General features: G+C 36.7%; 1 protein-coding gene across 3 annotated transcripts in view; it reads right to left on the reverse strand.

Annotated features, from left to right (window-relative positions):
• Positions 1-21,290, reverse strand: part of BICC1 (BicC family RNA binding protein 1) — a 329,285-nt gene that overhangs the window by 46,785 nt on the left and 261,210 nt on the right. For all 3 annotated transcript variants that reach the window (XM_007963396.3, XM_007963397.3, XM_073019140.1), the window contains exon 4: positions 1,086-1,165. In XM_007963396.3, coding sequence (XP_007961587.3) covers positions 1,086-1,165 — 80 coding nt within the window. The remainder of the gene's footprint in view (positions 1-1,085; positions 1,166-21,290) is intronic.

Genomic DNA, 21,290 nt, shown 5'->3' on the forward strand with positions numbered 1-21,290 from the left:
TTAAGAAGTAAAATCAAAATATCAAAATGTTAAAAAGAATTTTAACCTTGTGAATTCTTAAATTTTATATTTACACCCATTAAATATATTTCAATTTTTAAGTTTAGTTCTTTCCGTTTAACCTTTAAAACACACACACAAAAAGCCCCTTTTCCTGAAGAAAATTCTAAACTATTCAATAATTATCAAGGGAGTAATTTTTTAAAAACCATTTTGAAGAAAACCAACAAAGAACAGAAAGAAAGAATGAAAACAAAAGCGATCAGAGATGATTCTAATGAAATGCCAGGTGGCAAGACAAAGTGGTTAAGAATGAGACAGCCTGGATTTGAATCCCACCTCTCCACTTAACTGGCTCTAGGGTCCTGAACAAATTACTTAATACCTTTATGCTGAGTCAGTTACGAGGATCAAACAAATTAATATGTGTAAAATGTAAAGTACTTAGCAAAGTGCTTGGTATACAATAAGTACCTGGTATACAATAAGTGATTTAGATGTGTTTGTTAAAGAAAATAAATTCTCACAAATGAGTATAAATTTTTACATATTTAAATTTCTCTGTTATCTCTCTATACATATAATTAGAGACAGAGAGAGAGAGAGAGAGGGAGAGACAGCACGTGATCACAAAAAAGAAAGCATCAAATTTCATGCCATTACACACATCCAACACAGAGCTATATAGAAGATCATTTTGGTATTCTACTGACATCATAAAAGCAAATAATCTAATTCCTACAATCCTTATTACTTACTCCATATTAATCAGGACCAATTTCTATTTCTGAAGATGTACATGTGTACATATATACACATACATACACAATACATACATATGTATGTAGATATAGGTATATATAGTTGTGTGTGTGTGTATGTATAGTTCAATTACCCAGCATGAGAGAACCTATTCAAATATCAAACAGAACTTTACATCCACTGTAGAATCACATGTGCTTATCTTAAAACCCACCATTACTTTCTCCTGGTTTTTCTTCTCCAAATGGTTCTTTCATAACGGCATGAAGTAGCCCTTGCAGAGACAAGGTTCTGACATCTGAGTGTCCTTAACATTCACTTACTTTTGTGTCTAAGACAGACATGATCATTTCCTTGGCTTCTTTAACATCTTCTTTCTTTCCAGAAACCTTAATATGGGGATCTATAAGAAATAAGAAATAAAAGGCTTGTGCGAAACTCCCAAACTCTGCTTAAAATTGTTTTAAAAACTCTGTTTTAAAATTGACTTTAGAACATAAGAGGTTCCATAATAAACTCAATATTTGGAGTTTATCATTATTATAAAATTCTAGGTGTGTTATTGTAGTAACAACAGGAATATGGAAAATGCCCAAGTTTTCATTTATCTGTGACTTTCTTCCTTAAAATTAGCTAAACCATTTAAATTTACATTTCTTTTTTCAAAATCAGTATATCATATAATTGCAAAATAAAAATATCATAATTTTTTAATAAACTGGATTTATTAATTGAGCTCCTGCTACAAATCTCCGCCCTGTTCTAAGGGTTGAAGTGCATCAATTCACTTAATCCACAGCACAGATTCATGAGGTTGTTTACAGAGGAAACTAAAGCACAGAGTGGTTTAATAACTTGTCCCAGAAAATCACTCAGGAGTTTAGACATTATAATCCCATGTCTTCGAACTCTGAATCCATTCTATATGCAATAACTTAATTTAAAAGACATCACTACAGTGAAGGCTAATAGAAAAAAAAAAAAAATCTTAACTTTCATTCAGGAATATTTAATTCAATATTTATCCAGAATTAGTATTGAGTGACTAATATTGTTTACTACTGCCACTAAACTTTCTATAGAAAAGCATTCATTCATTCACCAAACTTTTCTGTACTTCTACTATGTGCCAGGCACTGTTCCAGGGACAAGAGAATAGATAAGTAAAGAAGAAAGATCCCTGTCTACAAAGAATTAGTCCACATTAACTAATTAATAATTAGATAATCAGAACATACATGTTATGAAAAAAGAAAAAGGAGAGCAAGACAAAAAGATGAGGAAGTACCAGCTATGAGAGAGTCTTGAGGAGTATCAGACTTCATAGAGAAAAGGAGATCTGAGTAAAGGCTTAAAGGAGGTAAGACACTTGGCTGAGCTGGAACCTTCCAGGTAGAGGGAGACATCAGAGCCAAAGCCTCAGGGTGGGGACTAACCTTCCTTAATTCCCTCTTCAATCAGGTTTTCAAGTTGCCCAGCAATCCACGTATTCCCTTATTTTACAGGTCAGTCTGACACAGACCAATATCATTATAGGATAAGTCAAAAGTTCTATACCCATTAACTTTATGATAAAACTGAATAATATAGAGATACTTCATTATGATTATCATAACCACTGATCATGTCTCAACCTTACTAAGTGCCTACAAGGTACTGACTTCTTGGCTAAGTCTTTTATGTCCTATACTATGCATCAAGTCAGCAAAGAGTCAGTAAATGTTTACTTAGCACCTTTCACAATTTACCACCAGTTCTGCCTGAATCCTTTAACTCCTAAAGCATCTATTCTCTAGGATAAGGAAAATGAGAATCACTGGCTGGGGATTTTATCTAAACCACACATACTCCCCTGACACTGTGATCTCCCACCCCTATCCCACAGCCCAGATGAAAATGCCACAGAGAGCATATATTCTTATGTTGCAAGTGGGCAATTGCCACCCCCCTCACCAAAAAAGAGAGAGGAAGGAAAGAAGGGAGGAAACCATTTTTCTTAAAGCTACCCACTGTTAGGACCAGGATGGTAAAATCACAGTTAGTAACAGTGCACCAATCTTCAGAGTTCAGGAATGCCTCTGGCCTCCCGGGGAGATGTCCAGCAGCTGTGCTTAATTTGAGTCTCTGTCACCACCTCCGGTCCCCACCTTTTCCTGGTGGCTGCTCGTGGTCTCAAGCACCCTTCCTTACCCTATTTTGTAATCCCTCCCCTGACACTTAACCTGTCACAGGGACACTGTGAAGGTCAAAGGTCTTAAGAGTGGTTAAAACTTTCCAAAATGTTAAGCATCAGTGATTATGAAATGAGGGGCCTAACAGCAAGGCACAAGGGGTGTCTGACCGACATAAGTTAGGAGAGAGAGCCCAACAGTATCTCATTCGCATTGCTTGCTCTCTAATGCATCCTAACAAGAACCAGGACTGCCCTTTCTCTATTACACTCTAGCCAACTTTTATCACACTTAAGTAAACAGACAGATCATTTTATTCAATAATTCTTATTTCGTCCATAATAACTCGGCTAGGCAATAGGCTTAAAGGAGGTAAGACACTTGGCTGAGCTGGAACCTTCCAGGTAGAGGGAGATATCACAGTCAAAGCCTCAGGGTGGGGACTAGCCTCTTTAATTCCCTCTTCAATCAGGTTTTCAAGTTGCTGTCTACTTTCAATCAGGTTTTAAAGAGCTGTCTACCTTCAAAATTTCACTCTCAGCTATCCTTAACTTTGGTTTGGTTACTGTTGGCTGACAATGAAGTTAACCTCTACTGAAAATGTTCGCTACTACTGTGGGTGATTAGAGCCCAATATTTCTCAAAACGTGGCTGTTAAAATACAGGTTTCTGGGCCTTGAGAACTCAGTAATTGGCATTTTATTGGTTTTTCAAGTGATTGTTAACTTGAATAGCAGATTAAACCACATAGATATTTCAATTGTACTCATTTATGTATTGGTCTTATACATACTATACAAAATGCTTCTTCAGGATAAATTTGTATTTTTCCCACAAAATAAATTAACTGTAAGTTTTGAGTGCTATGATAATCTACAAATTTATTACTTTACAGGTTGATCACATTAAAATTCCTATGTATACATAAAGGGACAGGGAGCCTCATATCCGATTTAAGAGAGAATATGATTTTCTTAAATCAAGAAAGATGATGATTTTCCACCATCTTTGCATCAACAGAACAAGCAAAATAAAAAGCAAACGCCTCAATAGAAAATACACTTTCATTCAAAGTGAAAGGGCACCATCTAGTGGTCAAACATATAAATCATCGGTGGGCACAAAGGTACATGAGCATGCATGCACAGACAGTCACAAAAGTGTAACACATCTACCTCCAGGGTCTGAATCAGTGCTTTTTTGGAAAGTGGTTCTTCAAATACTCAAGCTTAATAAGGACAGAGAAAAACAAACATGACAAAATTCCAGTTTAGTTTGCGATAGTGGCTAGCAGCATTGTGTTTTTCATTTCCTTTTTGGCTCTTGCTTAAAAGATGCATACAAAATGTGTCCTTTTTCCCAGGTTGATCTTAATTTATTGATTTCAACTCCTGAAATACAGGTCTCTGTTTTTCAATGACTGTTAACAGTTTACAATTCGAACATGTCTGTGTAATACCACAAGCGATTAAGATTTCCTTTAGAGCCATTCTGTAAATACTTGACAGAGAAAAGTCAAAGTATTAACATAAAATTGAGGAAAAAGTCAGCTGTAAAGAGGGTTAGAGGATGCTATAATAGAAAAATAGGAAATAAGTGTAGAGCTTCTCCCTCCCAAAATTAATTGCTTTGAAGAACTCCAATTCAGGCATGAAGGTTTTGAGACATTTACTCTTAAAAAAATATATATTATTACTTTAAAATCAACCCTCAAGTTCCCTCAACACAGGGGTCATGTTTAACTTGGTTTTGTAACTACCACAGTGCCAAACAAGTGGTAGATATTCAATAAGTTGTTGTAGAATGGACAGGTGGCACCTATAATTTAGGAAATGGCTAAACACAGAGAGAGGAGATGGAAGTCTATAGAAAGAGTCTAAAGCTCATATCCAAGGTGACTGTGTGTCCTGTACTTTCCAAAAAAGTTCTGAGCTCAAATATTCTGATCTTAGCACCTCTTTAAAAATACAAAAAACTGTTAGATATTCATCTCAATTTTTGGTTTTTAGATTCCTGTCCTACCCATCTGCTTACATCTCTCTGGTATCATCCTAAGGAAGAGAAAGTGACCAGATGGTAATCCAATCTTCACTAAGTAGTAGGAAGCTGTAATGGACACGCATATGAAATGGGTATTTTATATGTGAACAATGCCAAACAGAAAAAAAATGCCCCTTTTTAAAAATGTTAAACCTTTGAACACAAAGGTTCTTGTGACTTTCATATGGATATTTGTAAGGACTTAACAAAGCAACAATTGTCATAAGGATCCCTGCTAAAAACTATATTTTCAATAAAAATAAAGTATTTCAATATTTAAAGTTAAAATTTTATATTCTCTACCTTACTCTATTGTAAGAATACTGAATGTTTTTATGACTTTATGTGAAGTTTAGTTATGCTTTTAAAAGATTATCTCTTGGTACTCTGGTTTCTACTCTGTGGTTTTCCATTCTTGGAAACATTCCCACCCCTGGAAACATTAGTGAATATTTTATTGCCTCTTCCTTCTTTCTTCAGGCCCCTAAACCTCCTTCCCACTTCATTCCTATTCCACAGCAAAATCTACAGAAAACACTCATGTCAGCCATTTGCATTTATTATGCTACAGAGGGTAATGTGCTATTGACACATGATGAATTTAAGTCAATCTTTCATCAACAATCTGTAGCCACTTTCCTGTCTCCATGATTAAGTGCTGCTGAGAAAAAGATTCAACCCCCTAAATTCACAGTATTTCTTCCACCCTCGACATGTACATTTAGAGACAGAAAACAACAGAAAATCCCTTGACCACCTTCCCACTCACAACAAAAACAAAACAAAAGTTATCCTATCAGAGTTGCACTTTTGTTTACAGCGAAAAGTTCCATATATTATAAATGGCTTCAAATCTGGATGGCTGTGGTACATATTATGTACATAAACAAAACTGTCAAACAGACGAGTGGACAGAATTTACCTTCCCCTGGCATGGAGCTCTTTCACATTTGTTTCAAGTTTGATTTCTTCCAAAAGTGCTTTACCTCTGAAACAATATAATCAAGATGGGCATTACCTGGGGCCTGGATCTGTCAAGAGTGGCCAGTGTTGACAAACACTAAGGCACAGCTCCAACTTCCTCTGAGATTCTTTGCAACTACTGGGAATATGTCAACAGTCGGCAAGTAGTTCCAAAGTAATAATGGCCAAAATTTTTATGTAAGAAAGAATGTAGCCCTAGGTTTACAATTTTGTGAAAAAAATCTCAGGGGGAAAAAAAAAGGCGTCAGAAAAAGCCCCAGGCTTCTCAAGGGCGTTGGTTCACTTGGAATCATATAGGGAAAAGCTAGGAAAAGCCAGAATGTATCACACAGAATGTATTAACTTTTAATGCCTTTGACATTGCAATTGACTGCAGATTTCCTTTATGATGTGGTGAAAATATGTGGTGTCTACAGTTAATCACAATTTAGCCATAAACAAGCTCTGTCACCTTGGAAAAGTCACTGAATCACTTGAGTATAGTTTCCTCAAAAAATAAATGAGGAAATTCAGTCAGATCACTGCTATATTTCCATATAAATGTCAATTTCTTTGTTATAAAATAGTACTATAAGGTTCTTAAACTAATAAGCAACTTCATTTTATAATTTTTGATAACTTATTGTGGGTAGCTCACTTAAAATCTAAAATATTTCCAAGAACCTTAAACTAGCCTAAATCTTGGTGACACATCTACAACTGGCTTTCCTCTTTATTTTGCACATTTTAAGAATGTGTGATTTTTGTATCAAAGTGGATGAAAGTCAGTGTTCACCCCACTGGCATTTCCTGAATAATGTGCTTTTAGGCACAAAAGAAATTCATTGACAACCCATTACAAAGACGAGATTCTACTTCAAACCCTATCTGAGCCATCTAATATGGCTTCTATTTTGATGACTATTACGTCGGCAAGTCACTTTGGTGATCAGCAAAAGTGAATACTACTCATAGTCAGCTGACCACTGCCCATATTTTACAGTGAAACATGTTTCCCCCTGGTTTCTTGAGAAATTGACTTTCTTTTTTAAACAAAAACTGTATGCGGGCCAAATAACATACCGATATCACATTTTTTACAGTGAAAATACATACTTATCAAGAGATGGAGAACACCTGAGCTGACTTATGAAGCCTGACTGGAAATGATTTTAAAAGAGCAAACAGGATGACTAGAAGCCTATGCACTTCACATTTATTTTGTGGCCAGTGAGATGGATTCCAGATTATTTCAAGGAATGTTCTTTGACAGTAAGAATTCTAATAAAAAAGCAAAGTATATTTCAAGAGGGGAGTAAAAGAGCCCAAGCCACACATAGTTAAAGCAAAATGTTGGTAAGCAGCCATAACATGTCAGGTGATACAACCGGGATAAAGAACAAATCCACCTGCTCTAGGCATTCCCTACACCAAATACAGTTGACCCTTGAACAACATGGATTTGAACCATGTGGGTCCAACTATAGCCGGAATTTATCTGCTGCCCCTAAGGCAGCAAGATCAACTCCCCACACCATTCCTCTTCCTCAGGCTACTCAATGTGAAGACGATGTGGATGAAGACTTTTATGATGACCCACTTCCTCTTAATACTAAATCTATTTTCTCCCCCTTAAAATTTTCTTAATAAAATTTCTTTTCTCTAGCTTCATTTATTGTTAAGATTACTGTATCTAATAAATATAACACACAAAATTATGCTAATCAACCTTTTATGTTACTGGTAGGCATCCGGTCAACAGCGGGCTATTAGTAAAGTTTTTGGGGAGTCAAAAATTATGTGTGTTTTTTTGTGTGGCAGGTCAACGTCCCTGAGCCCCACTTGTTCAAGGGTTACCTGTATATTGCTTTAGGATAAAGCATAAAATCATCCTTATGTATCTTATTAAATTAATTAACTTTTTGAGACAGGGTCTTCCTCTGTCACCCAGGCTGGTGTGCAGTGGTGTGAACTCAGCTCACTGCAACCGCCGCCTCCCAGGCTCAAACGATCCTCCCACCTCAGCTTCCTGAGTAGCTGAGACTACAGGCATGAGCCACCATGCCTGGCTAATTTTTTGTAGAGATGGGGGGGGCCTCACCACATTGCCCAGGCTGATCTCGAACTCCTGGACTCAAGCCATCCGTCGACTCGGCCTCCCAAAGTGCTAAGATTACAGGCTTGAGCTACCATACCTAGCCAGCATCTTATTTTAAAACCGAAAAAATAATCTCCTTACTAGTCAACTAAAAAAAAAGATGAACAGACAGCAAGCAGTGCAAAAACAAATGTATTTTAAATTCAAAAACCTAATTTTCGTGAGATAAATGTTCCCATTAGTATCCATATCAACCTACACACAATGAGGTCCCATGGTAACTTCCTATCAAGATTCTATTTTTTTCTGAATGAAACTTAATCCTTAACAGAGAAAGAGTTATTTCTGACATGGTAGTGCCAGGAGTGATGTGAGCAAATTTTAAGAAAGCAAGTATGGCTAGTTCCAAAGGCATTTTCAGCTCTCTTTTTGGCAATGATTGGGGAGCAGGTGCCCTCATCGCTACAGTAATGAATACTTCAGGCAGGTTCTTGCTGAATGCAAGGAAAGGGTGGGAGGTCCATTCACATACCAAGGTGAAGCCTGTGAACGGTTCACCAATTGGATAGAAAAGAGCTACCAACTTGAGAAAATTCAAAACTAGCTGGAAGATAAATGAGAGCTTTTGGTGATGGAATACCAGTATTTCCAATATAATCAGCAATGGAAGAGTTTAAAATACAAGGATGCTGTGCTATTAGAACTATTCTCCACTGACTTTTCAACTTCAGGAGGAAATGCAGCTTAATGGAGAGAAAAGGTAAATTGTGCATATGCCAGTTTGTGTGAAGATTCCACTGTGACTTATCAAAGCTATTTACTTAATCAGAAACAGAGTTATGGCGGCTCAGCAAAAAAGCCTAGAAATAATCTCAGAGAAGAACAATGAAATGCAAACAAAGTACAAGGCAAAAATCAAGGCATACCAGATGAAATAATCAACAACAGATGTATTTTAGGAGTGTGAGAATTCGAAAAGGATAAACTACCTTATCTTATAAACCACTTTGTCTTATACAGTGTAAACTAAACCCCAAACATAATCTCAAAGTTGCTGTTCAGATAGAAGGAGGGCAGGGAAAAATCCAAAGCACAAGAGAAATCAGCTTTGGAACACGGAGGGTGGAAAAAGAAAGAAACACAAAGCCTAACTCAATTAGTTTCCCGCAGCCTCTTGGCATCTGAGCTCTATATTCCAGAGATAAGGAAGAGGATTCTGGGAAGGGGAGGAAAGAAAATGAAGTGCCAGGAGGAAATCTGGAATCATCAGAATGGTTTGTATGTAACAATTCTACAGGAAGCATGGGTAGTGCTAGGTTATTGCAAGGGAGGTCGCTGACATAAGTATGAGTGGGAGATGGGCAACGCTTGCGATGGTGGAAACAAAGCCAAGACACCCTACATGGCAAAAACAATAATGCGAGGATCCAGGATGAAGAGGAGGAAACCATACCAGCCCTCTGCAATGGCAATGGCATTCCAGTCCAATACTCAATGGTCCTTTTGATAAGGGAGGGGGCACTGAAGTAGGAATAGAGGCACATGCCAGGATAAAGCATCCCCAGGAAATTGTACTGAGATAACAGCAAGTTATGCAAGAACTTCTAAGAGCCAGAAGTGACTAATCTGCCTTCTCTCTCCCAGGAATACTGATGTTCACAGTGTGCAGGACAGGTCCCAGAAGTATTGCCTGCAGTCTAGACCCAAAGCACTGTAATCTGTGGCGAGAGCAGATTGTTCCTTTTTACAACAGCTGGGACTCTTCGTGAAAAATCTTAACACACAACTGCTGGTTGCTGTTACAGAGTAAGACACTGTGCATTTAAGAGTTTACACACATTAGACTAAGAAAGTCCCATAAATAAAAAGGTGACCACATCATATCATATACACGATCTCTTTATGTCTGACCTACTCAGATAAGAATTTAGAAACCGGAAATTCCGTCTCTTGAAGAGATTGAAGGAACAATTACAGGTACACGCAGGAAACAGCAAAACCTTTAGGAATTCGATTCTAAAAATAACTTACCAACTTGAGACTGACATTAAAATTCTTTACCTTTCTCATCTTTGTTTTATATGTTACACTTGTTACGTATAAGTTTTATATGTTACACTAAAGAGCAGCTAATTATGGGTTCAATTGACTCTGTGTGTTAAAGACTGTGTTTCAAGCTTGTTCATGATCTCAAAGTTGGTAATCTTCACAAAAATTCAAAGGGCCTGATATTAGGTAAATTGTCCCTAAAGAAAATTATCACTTGGAAAATGCCTATCTGCCGCCTTTTCACTCCCACTTTCTAGACTAGCTTAAAAACAGCTGTTAATAGTTTTTTCATGATGCCACATATAGTGGCACAATATGCCTATTCCTCTCCCCAACTGTGCATTATTCCTCACCCCAACTGTGTATTATTTGTTTTTCTCATAAAGTAGGAATGAAGGATCCTAATTTCTCAGTCCTAAGAGATTTGTATCTTTGGTGAGGAGATGGGAATAAAGTTTTAATTGTCAAATAACTTCAAAACAATCCTTTATTTTTCTTAAGAATAGTATCTTAGAAATTGTTCTTTCTAAGTCAGAATTCATCAAGTACTTATCCAAAGGCAATGTTCCTGCTTAAATGTCTTTTTTTTTTTTTTTTTTTTCCCAAGACAGAGTCTCACTCTGTCACCCAGGGTGGAGAGCAGTGGCACAATCTCAGCTCACTGCAACTTCCGCCTCCCAGATTCAAGTGAATCTCCTGCCTCAGCCTCCCATGTAGCTGGGTCTACAGTTGCACGCCATCATGCCAGGCTAATTTTTGTATTTTTTAGTAGAGATAGGGTTTCTCCATGTTGGTCAGGCTGGTCTCAAACTCCTGGCCTTAAGTGATTCTCCCACCTTGGCCTCCCAAAGTGTTGCCATTACAGGCATGAGCCATGGCACCCAGCCCTTAAATATCTTAAATAACAAAAATTTTGAGCTTAGTCCTTTAAAACTGGTTTTTCTAAAAGCAAGAAGGCATCAAATATTGCAACAAATAATCACCTGATAAGGGTTACCAATTAGTCCTATCTTTTCTAACAAGAAAGATGATCTTCTGAAATTTCTTTCCATACAAAGAGCTCCTAAAAATAATTTTAAAAAAATACTAATTGTCTCTTAGGGAAATGGGCAAAAGACATGGATAAATAATTCAATACAAAATGGTAAGTAAATATGTAACTATGAATAAAGTTCAACCTTCCTAAATCACTTTTAAAAACAAAATCGGCAAAGGTCTTTAAACTTACAAGCCCAACAAGGATACAGTTAACTTCCCATACTTTTGGTGGAAATAAAAACCAGTGGAGAAAATCTGGAAAGTAATTTGGAAATATCAACGAAGGATCACAATATCATAATTTTAAGAATACAGATATATTAAGAAGAGAAGAAAGCCAAATTAATAGTGATTACTTCTAAGCAACAGAGTCACAGGTAATTTCTATTTTATTTTATGCTCTAAGCTCTTCTGTATTTTCCATTATGAACAACTATACTTTTATAATGCAGAAAAATACTCATACCTTAAAAGATCATCTGTAAAATCTGAGATCAATTCACTCAAATTACATCCTTGTACTTTAAAACAAAATGTATTCAAGTCAGAACTTCCTGTTTCCCAAGTACAATGTTTCAAGAATTCCCTTAAAAATTAAGACCTTTAAATATTAGCAATAATGACAACAATGCTTTCTCAATTAGATTAAAAAAAAAAAAAAAAGTTCCCTCTTTCTTCTCTACAATTCCGTGACAGGCTTTTTGCCATGCAGTTTCTCAACTTTATCTTTTTATTTCTTGTGCTGTTACTTTTAATATTTTACTGACATACTTTGGCTCTGAATACAGAATTCCCCAGTGAAACTGTAATGATGGGGTTAACGGTCATGGAAAGACAAGGTTGGGACAGAGGACAAATAGTTAGTGAAGGCCATATGTTTATGGCCACCACTAACTACACAAGGAATTCTTTCAAACATTTATGGCAACATCTCTCTTTTCCTGCAGTAATGGTTTCTGGAATAAATGGAAGAAAAGGACAATCCTGGTAGTGGGGGTATACTGCTCTTTCTTTAAAGAATTTTCCAATGTCTCCCAAACAAGGACATTTAGAAAAGCAATATTTGGGTATCATTCTCAGGGTATGATTAAGCCGCCTATTAACGTAAGCAATATAAACCTCACAGAACAGTACCCTCGTAACAAATAGTTTCGCCAGGATGGCAACTTAAAAGATATTTTGTCTTCTCAGCAGAGAAGTCCAAGAGTTGAGAATGGTACCTGGTTATGCGCCATTTGCTGCTGCCCTGGGGCTATTCTGTCTTTGGCTCTACCCTGCTTCGTGCCCAGCAAGCTGGACCAGCACCCCTGGCAGTGGCTGCATGGCTCCATGACTACAATTCCACTGAGTAGTCTCTTGGCGGTTTCCTTTTTCACTGGGCTCCCACAATACCTTGTCCTCCCCTTGCCCCTTCAGTGATGATAATGGCTTCCAGCTGTTGCCAGTTTTTGTGCTTCATCATCTATTTATAGCCATTGCCTGCTCACTTAACCCCGTCTACTGTAAACAGCCCCATTGTTAGAGTTTCTTAAACCATTTGGAGTTAACTCTGTTTTCTGGCAGAGTGAGCCTGATACCACACTCATTCCACCAATTCCTTTCTTCTTTTAATGAGAAAGTGTGTGGGCAGCGGTTGGGGTTGGGGTGGTGAAGATTTGTGTTGGTCTCCTTTCTCCACAGAAGCACTAACTTTTAACGGGTCAATTCCATACTTTTGATAGGTTAAAAATAATATTCCTTAGGTCTTAGCATACACTTTTTTAGAAAAATTGGTGTTTTTCTAACTTATTGTTCAATACAAGTCAACTTCAAAACTACAGTAGATAATCCCTAATGCAGTTTCTTCTTTATTTTCTCTCCTTGTATCCCTCCTCCACTTCCCGAAAGGCTATGCAAATGCATTTTAATCATATAATCACACTTATTACTGGAAGTATCTTGGCACCTTCAAATGTTCCTTGATAAATGTGTTGTAATGTTTATAGGATCTTTAAGAAATATGTGTGGATCAGCAGCATTTTTAAATTTCTTTCATATTTTCTTGGCTCCCATACAACTTTTACCTCTAAAGGCATTTATTTGTATGTTCCATCTCAAAAAATACTGTTTTAAAGAGATACGCGGTACACATCTTTTTTGCGACAACCTCAAATACATTGAAGTGAGATTTCTGTAACCACTGAATTTGCTTCCTACTGAGGTGTGGGGGTGTCTATTGATTATCTTCATGAGGCCTGTAAACAAGCCAGCCTATAACTGCATCCAAAGGCTATGTACACGTGTGTTGGTAAACTTTTCTGAGTGCATCTACAGATTCTCAGAAAGGCTAAGAAAGCTAAGTCCTGCTGTAAGTAGTGTGGAATTTTGGAGACATTCAGGGAACAGATCTTGAAACCTTCAAGTGTTCAGTTTTGGTTTGGCATACTACAAGCTGGTATTTATCTTTGGTTCAGAAATTTTCAACAATTATATTTTTTAATATAATGTCAGCAATTATATTTAAAATGTGAAAGCTAATCAATAGGACAACACCAAATTTGAGTTAATCATTACTTCCTTTCCGTTATTATGACAGACACGGGGGAAAACAGTAAGAATAGAGGCATGCGACAGAAGCCACAACTGAATCTAATTGTTGTTTAACTCTTGCTTTAAAAAAAAAAAAAAAAAAGTCTTGTATATTTTATTGGGGTTAAAATCCAACAACTTTTATGCTTTGGCCAGAGAATTAGATCTTTTTATGAAATCTTGTTTCAGAAGCTATGTTAACTTCTGGAATTATATCAAAGAACTTCGGACCTGGAATGGAACTTGAAGTTCTATCTGTCCTTTACACCCTTCCCCAAGGCTCACCGAATGCCTACCGTGGGCCGGACACTCCTAGAAACTGGAGTCACAGTCAAGATGACACCATGATCCAAGCCAGTAAATGAGCACAGATTTAAAAACTTCCCACTCCTGGCATGCTTCCTTCTATGTAACATTCCTCCTAAACTATCATCTAAACTGACACATTTTTAGTGACAGTAAGAAAACTATTTTATCAAAAAGCAAAGGCGACCTGTTAAAAAATCATTTCCTTAAAACCATCTTTCTCCCCAAAAGCCTTCAATGATTTCCCAATTACACAGAATTAAGATGGCAAACTGTCTGCTGTGGTTTTCAAAGACCTCATGATCAGGACTGTGCCCAGCTGTTTAGCTTTCTCTTCCATTATTTCTTTCATAAAATTCACACTACAACCAAACCAAAATACTCACCATCGCACCAAAATGTCCTATAATTTCCCATCTTCATGCTTCTGTTCCTGAAACCACTGGATACAGCACTGTTATTTTGGCTCCATCTGTCCAGTCCTCAGCACATTAAGATTAACACAAATGTCATGTTTTCTCAGATCCCTCCAGTGCAAAGTAAATCTCTACCTCTGCTGGTTTCCCGTGACACTGCTTGGTCGTTTAACAGGCCTATTACATGCTACCCCATTATCCATATACCTGCCGTCATCAGTCTGTAGGCCCTGTGATCTGATGGAAGACACTGTGAGCAGTTTTTATACCCCTCACAAAACAGACTATGTACCAAGTTTTAGAACACAAGCATTAGATAATTACCTGGATTTCACTAGAGTGACTGATATCTGTTTCCTCATAATTTTTGTGCCTTTATTCCCCCTTCTTCTACATTAAAAATGTCATCCCCTTAGCATATCCATGACAGCCCTTCAGACTCTGTCACAGCTTTACCAACTGTTATATTCTCAATCACTTTTTCTTTGGGCACTCACCCTACTTCTCTCGGTGGGTCCCTCTGCAAACTGACTCTAAGTCAGGCAACTTTGATTTTTTGAATCCTTAATCTCTACCATGGGCTATAGAATACAGTAGGTATCCATAAAAATAGATTGTTGTAAGGATTAAATAACATAATGGGCTTACCAGTGTCTTCGACACAGTAAATACTCCATAAATGTTAGTTATTAGTAACTAAACGAAGGATTACGACAATAGTTACCATTTCAGCTCTTATTTCTTCTTACATCTTTTTAGAGGTAAAAGATGATTAGCAGAGCCCAACAGGTCTACGTAACTTTCCAATCCCTCTGCCAAATCTGCCTAAAATGGCATTTATAACAGCACTGCAGACACATCACATGATGGTGCAGACTGACTTTTAACAACCAAAACCTCAGAGCCTTGTATTCAGCCCTGTATTCCTTCCCTCCCTGGATTGTCCCATTAAGTATAAACACTATTTTTATTATGGTTTTAGTATAAATTACAAGAAAATGTCTTATATTAGTTGTATTATATCAGTGTTTGTGTGTTTTTTTTTATGGTAAATTCCTATTGGGTTGTTGGTACCATCCTCATAAAGAGAGAGATGATCAAGGGAATCCAAACATATAACTCTTAATTCTTAGATTAGTAGAGAAATTTTTATATGCTATTTGATATTTGATATGTTTATTTTCCCTCACTTTTAAGGAGTATTAAGAATGCACAACATATCAGCATAATTACTTGGTGGAGAAAGGTTCCCTCTGCAGTTTATGAGAAAGTAACATTTGATTAAAAGCAATAAAAACGGGACATATACACTTTGCCATCATATCATCGTTTCTCTCAAAAAAAAAAAAATGTCAGACTAGATAGAATATTATGACTGCAATAGAAATTCTAAAACCTGAAAAATTAGTCAACGAAGACTAATTTATCACAAATTCCTAACATTTCTACAATATGTATTTTTTCACAACAGAGCCTCTCTATGATACATATTAGAAAATACAGGAAAGGAGTTTTATGCAACACTTCTAAATAAATTAAATGAACTTATATCTGCTAAAGATTATAAAAGATTACTCAGAAAGTTTTATAAAATGTTTATTTTGCAATTATAATTAAAACTGTAAGAAGTGATTTTGATAGCTTTGACTGAACATATAATAAAGATAAATAAACCTGAAATATTTTGTAGCACTACTTTTACGCTTTTCAAATGTTCATGCTAATCAGTACAAAAGTCCACAACCCATACTCCTTTAATACTTCCTATTTTAATGACCATTTTTAGAAATTTAGGCCCAAAGTCTTGGATATTTTGAGTTCCTCTCAGCTCCCTAGCTGGTAAAATACAAATAAGGTACAGTTAGTAAAGTACACTATATGAATACAGTGCAATCTCAAAAGAAAAAGCCATCAATATTTGTAAAAACATTTTCTAAACAAAAATAACAATAATTGATCCTTAAGTTTAGAACTGTTTATGTAAATATAGTTGGGCCAATAGTAGTTCAGAGTGCACAATGAAAAGATGGAGGAAACAGAAATCTTTAAATCAAACAATATATGGGAAATGGTACTTATATGCATAATGGGACAAAATCATTCCCTGATGAAATGTGGGCATGAAAGGAGTGATTGCTTTGAAGATGGTGAGTTTTTAAGCTTAGGAGTGATTGACAAAAAGTATATCTATTAAAGGTATATACTGTGATTTGATATATATGTGTGTGTGTGTGTGTATATATACACACATACATACACACACACATTATAACACCATTACCACAATCAAGTTAACATATCTATCACTTCACATACTGACCTCTGTGTGTGTGTGTGTGTTGAGAGCATTTAAAATCTACCCTGTTAGCAAATTTCAAGGGTATATTATGAACTATAGTCACCACACTGTACATTATATCTCCAAAATTTATTCATCTTACAAATGAAAGGTCAACCTTTCTTTGACCAACATCTCCCCATTGTCCTCACACTCAATCCCTGTTACTACAACTCTACTCTCTGTTTCTATGAGTTCAACTTTTTAGGTTTGACATATAAGTTATATTATGCAGTATTTGTCTGTTTGTGTCTGGTTCATTTCACTTAGCATAATGTCCTCCAGGTTCATCCATGTTGTCACAAATGGCAGTATGCCCTTTTTTTTTAAGGCTGAATAACATTCCATTGTGGACTTACTATTGCCATTTTGTTGTTTTCTGATTGTTTTGTAGTTCTTTTGTTCCTTTATACCTCTCTTGGTATCTTCCTTTGCAATTTCATGATTTTCAATAGTGGTATGGTTTGATTCTTTATCTTTTCTGTATCTACTATGGATTTCTGTTTTGATGTTACAATGGGGTTACACAAAACATCTTATAGTTATGAGTCTATTTGAAGCTGGTAACTCTACACTTTTACTCCCCATTTTATGTTTTTGATGTTATGATTTAGTTTTTTTATATTGTGTATCCATTAACAATGGTGTAGCTATAGTTATTTTTAATGCCCATCAGTGACAGACTGGATTAAGAAAATGTGGCACACATACACCATGGAATACTATGCAGCCATAAAAAAGGATCAGTTCATGTCCTTTGCAGGGACATGGATGAAGCTCGAAACCATCATTCTCAGCAAACTATTGCAAGAACAGAAAACCAAACACCACATCTTCTCACTCATAGGTGGGAATTGAACAATGAGAACACTTGGACACAGGAAGGGTAACATCACACACCGGGGCCTGTTGTGGGGTTGGGGGGGGAGGGATAGCATTAAGAGATATACCTAATGTAAATGACAAGTTAATGGGTGCTGCACACCAACATGTCACATGTATACATACGTAACAAAACTGCACATTGTGCACATGTACCCTAGAACAAAAAGTATAGAAAAAAAAAAAGAAAAGATTATGTGTCTTGGTGAAGTTTTATTTTGTTTGGACCTGTTTGAGGACCTTTGAGTCTCATAACCTGGAGAGCCATATCTTTCCCACGATATGGGAAGTTTTCAGTCATTATTTATTTAAGTAAGATTTCTGCCCTTTTCTTTCCTTTCTCCTTTGAAGACTCTCATATTGCATATATTATTTCTCCTCATGGTATCCCATAAATCCCATAAGCTTTCTTCTTTTTTCTTCTCTGACTAGATCATTTCAAATGCTTTGTATCTGAGTTCACAGATCCTTTCTTCTGCTTGACTGAATCTGCTGCTGATTCTCTCTCTGATGCATTTTTCATTTCATTCATTGCAGTCTTCGGCTTCAGTAGTTGTTTGGTTCTAAGATGTATATCTATTTGTTGAGCTTTTAGTTTTGTTCATATATTGTTTTCCTGATTACATCGAGTTTTATTTAGATTTACACTGATTTTATTTTATTTAGATTTATACTAAATTTTATTGTAGCCTGCTAAATGTCCTTAAAGCAATTATTTTTAAATTCCTTGTCAGGCAAGTTGTAGACTTCTACTTCTTTGGGGTTGGTTACTGAGAAATTATTGTGTTCTTTTGCTGGTGTCACATTTCTTTCTCTGTGTGTGTGTGTGTGTGTGTGTGTGTGTTCTGTGAAGTCCTGTGTTGCTGTTTTCACATCTGAAGTAGTAGTCATCTCCTCTAGTCTTTACTGATTAGCTTTGGGAGAGGAACTCCTTCACCAGTCAGCCTGGCTAGAATTCTGAGGCTCTCTCAGATACTTTCTATGAATGTACTCCCTCTTTTTGCTTTCTTTTGGGAGGTAACTCTTAAGATTGTGTACCTTCTCTCAATCTCACAAAGTCAGGCATTGTGCTGAAAGTCTTTCATCTGCTTTCCCTAGGGCAGTGCCCTGAAATGCTCAGTTTATGTACCTTCTTCCAATCCTCCAGAGTCAAGGCAACTGACTACATGTGGCTATAAACCACCTTTAAAGGCCTGTAGTCATGACTCAAGGAATATGCATCAGAACTGGCCACAGGAGGGGTGGGGGAGGAAATATGTGGAGCATAGGGGTCTATAGGTGAGGCATCCCAATTAGCTCATGGGCAGGCCTCCTAATGGAGTCTGAGATGCAATCAATCGGAAACAAACAGTTGTTGAATTCTAAGACCTAGTTGCTGTGATTTCTGCCACCCCCCGACCCAACCCCACCTTTCCTTACTTTCAGCCACTCAGACATGCTAATCTCCTCCAGTGTTCTGGGTGGGTCAAAAAAGAGGTGAGTTTCTTGGACAGCATTCTACACAGCTGGTAAAGCTGGGTATTCACAACACTAACTTTCCCCCTGTGAGAAGAATCATGGGCAAAGGGGGTCTCTCCTGGCACTGAACTGTGCTGCTTTACAGAAGAGGTGATGTGGGTAAAATGAAATTATTCTTCTTAACCTCTTCAATGAATCTCTTCTTAAATACTTTGCTCCAGCAGTGAGCTAGAACTTCTCTGCTGGCCTCTCAGACTCCCATAAAGGTACTCTTGTCCATGAGTGACTGTCAAAATTGGTGCTCCTACAGGGAGACAATGATAGAAAACTTCTACTCTGCTATCCTGCTGAAATCATTCCTGATAAGCATTTGTTGTTGAAGACAATTAGATCCTTCAGTTCAGGAGATTATCCAAATTTTACTACTATTTATATCACTAAATAGAAAAGTGTATGGTAAGGAAGTAAAACATATTCTTGTGCCCATCCCCTAATTACTCTCCCTTCCCACATACTTCTAAATAAAAAATAAATATACAAAATAAAAATACACACATGGGGGTCATTCTTCTAATATATTATTCCATCAGTTCCAGCTTTTTTGCCAGTCCGTATCCCTGCCATTCCCTTTTAATCCTCACCCCATGGCATTATATCCAAGACTAGATTTGGCCTTAATCTGGTTCACAGATTGGGTTTTCTTGGAACGTAATACAGTATAAACCTCCTCTGCAACTACCAGATGCTAAGCAGCAATATAATTGGAGAGTGATACCACTGTCCTGCCAGAAACTATCAAGACCTTCAAATCAGCAGGAGGCAGTTCAGGGGGTGACGAAGAACTGAAGTGAGCCAAAACGGAATATTTCTGCGCTGCTTCCAGTAACACAATGCATATTCTAATGTTATTGTGGGCTGGAAAGATTTCATGTGCCCTTGTGGACTAACTTTATTGTGTGCCTGGAAAATAAAGAGTATTTGGATCCACTGGCAGCTTTCAACGAATCTACCCCTCCCTGTAACACCTACTTTTGTTGATTAAATTTTAACAGAAACTTTCTTCCTTTAATAGGGTGAGTTTAAGAGGAAAAATGAAATTGACATTAGCTTTTTTGACATGATTATTAAGTGCAGAGCAATAGAGGTATCTGTTCAGAACAAGAGAAAAGGCCTTTTGGCCCTGTAAGTCCTCACCTTACAATACAAAATTTTAGTTGGTAAAATGTTAAGACTACTTCATTTATGATTTGGCCTGTCCAAAATTGTTGCTAAGTTTTGAAATCTTAGATATTAATGGGATTCTCCCATCTTGACAGAGTTCGTTTCAGGATTCACAGTGGAGTTTACCATGTAACTTTACTACTTAGTACTGTGATTCTTTCCAATTCTAGTTTCCTAGCTTAGGCCTCTCTTCTGAGCCTCCCAGCTAGTCTCAAACACCTAGTAAACAACTTTTCACTTTCTTCATGCTCTTTAATTTCAACATGCCAGATCCAAAATTCATTACTGTTCTCTCTTTTTTGGGGTGGAGCAATGGGGATCTCCACAGTTTAAGAAAGAACACTGTAGAAAAACCAATCCAAAGGTTAACAGATCACCAGCATGTGATCTTGTCCTTTAATATAAACACTAGTCTGTACTCAGAACTTAACTCCTTCAGGATCTCTCCTGTGTATGTAATTCTAATGGTCAGAGTGACACAATACACTAGTAGGAATTACTATGCTTTTTCTTCAAATATAATAATTCTTAAATTTAATGAGTCCACTTTTATCTCAAAATATTTTCTTCTTCCATTTAAATCCCATTTAACTTGCTATTTGGGATGCTGTCTTGGGAAAAGCTCAGGGCTATGGCTATACTCTCACAGTTTTAAAATCACTTGTGAAAGTTGACTAACCCATGCTATCAGCTATAGGGACTAGTGTCTTAACAGCATTTAAAACAAAAAGATATATATTAAGTAATAATTGTTTCCAATGTCTCCAATATTTTAAAAGTAACCACCATATCTGTTTAGAGTGTATTCATTTTTGGAAGCATATTATTTTTCTTCTTGGAAGAGATGGTCAATCTTGTGCACATTTTGAGTATCTAACAGAACTACATCTGAGAATTAGGAGGCAAATCATAATATGTTAACAATAAAGATAATAATTCAAAACTCAGTGGGTTTTTTTTTCCTATATTTCCCCCATTCA

This window comes from Chlorocebus sabaeus, chromosome 9, assembly GCF_047675955.1.
Source record: "Chlorocebus sabaeus isolate Y175 chromosome 9, mChlSab1.0.hap1, whole genome shotgun sequence".
In the NCBI taxonomy this organism is placed as follows: domain Eukaryota; kingdom Metazoa; phylum Chordata; class Mammalia; order Primates; family Cercopithecidae; genus Chlorocebus; species Chlorocebus sabaeus.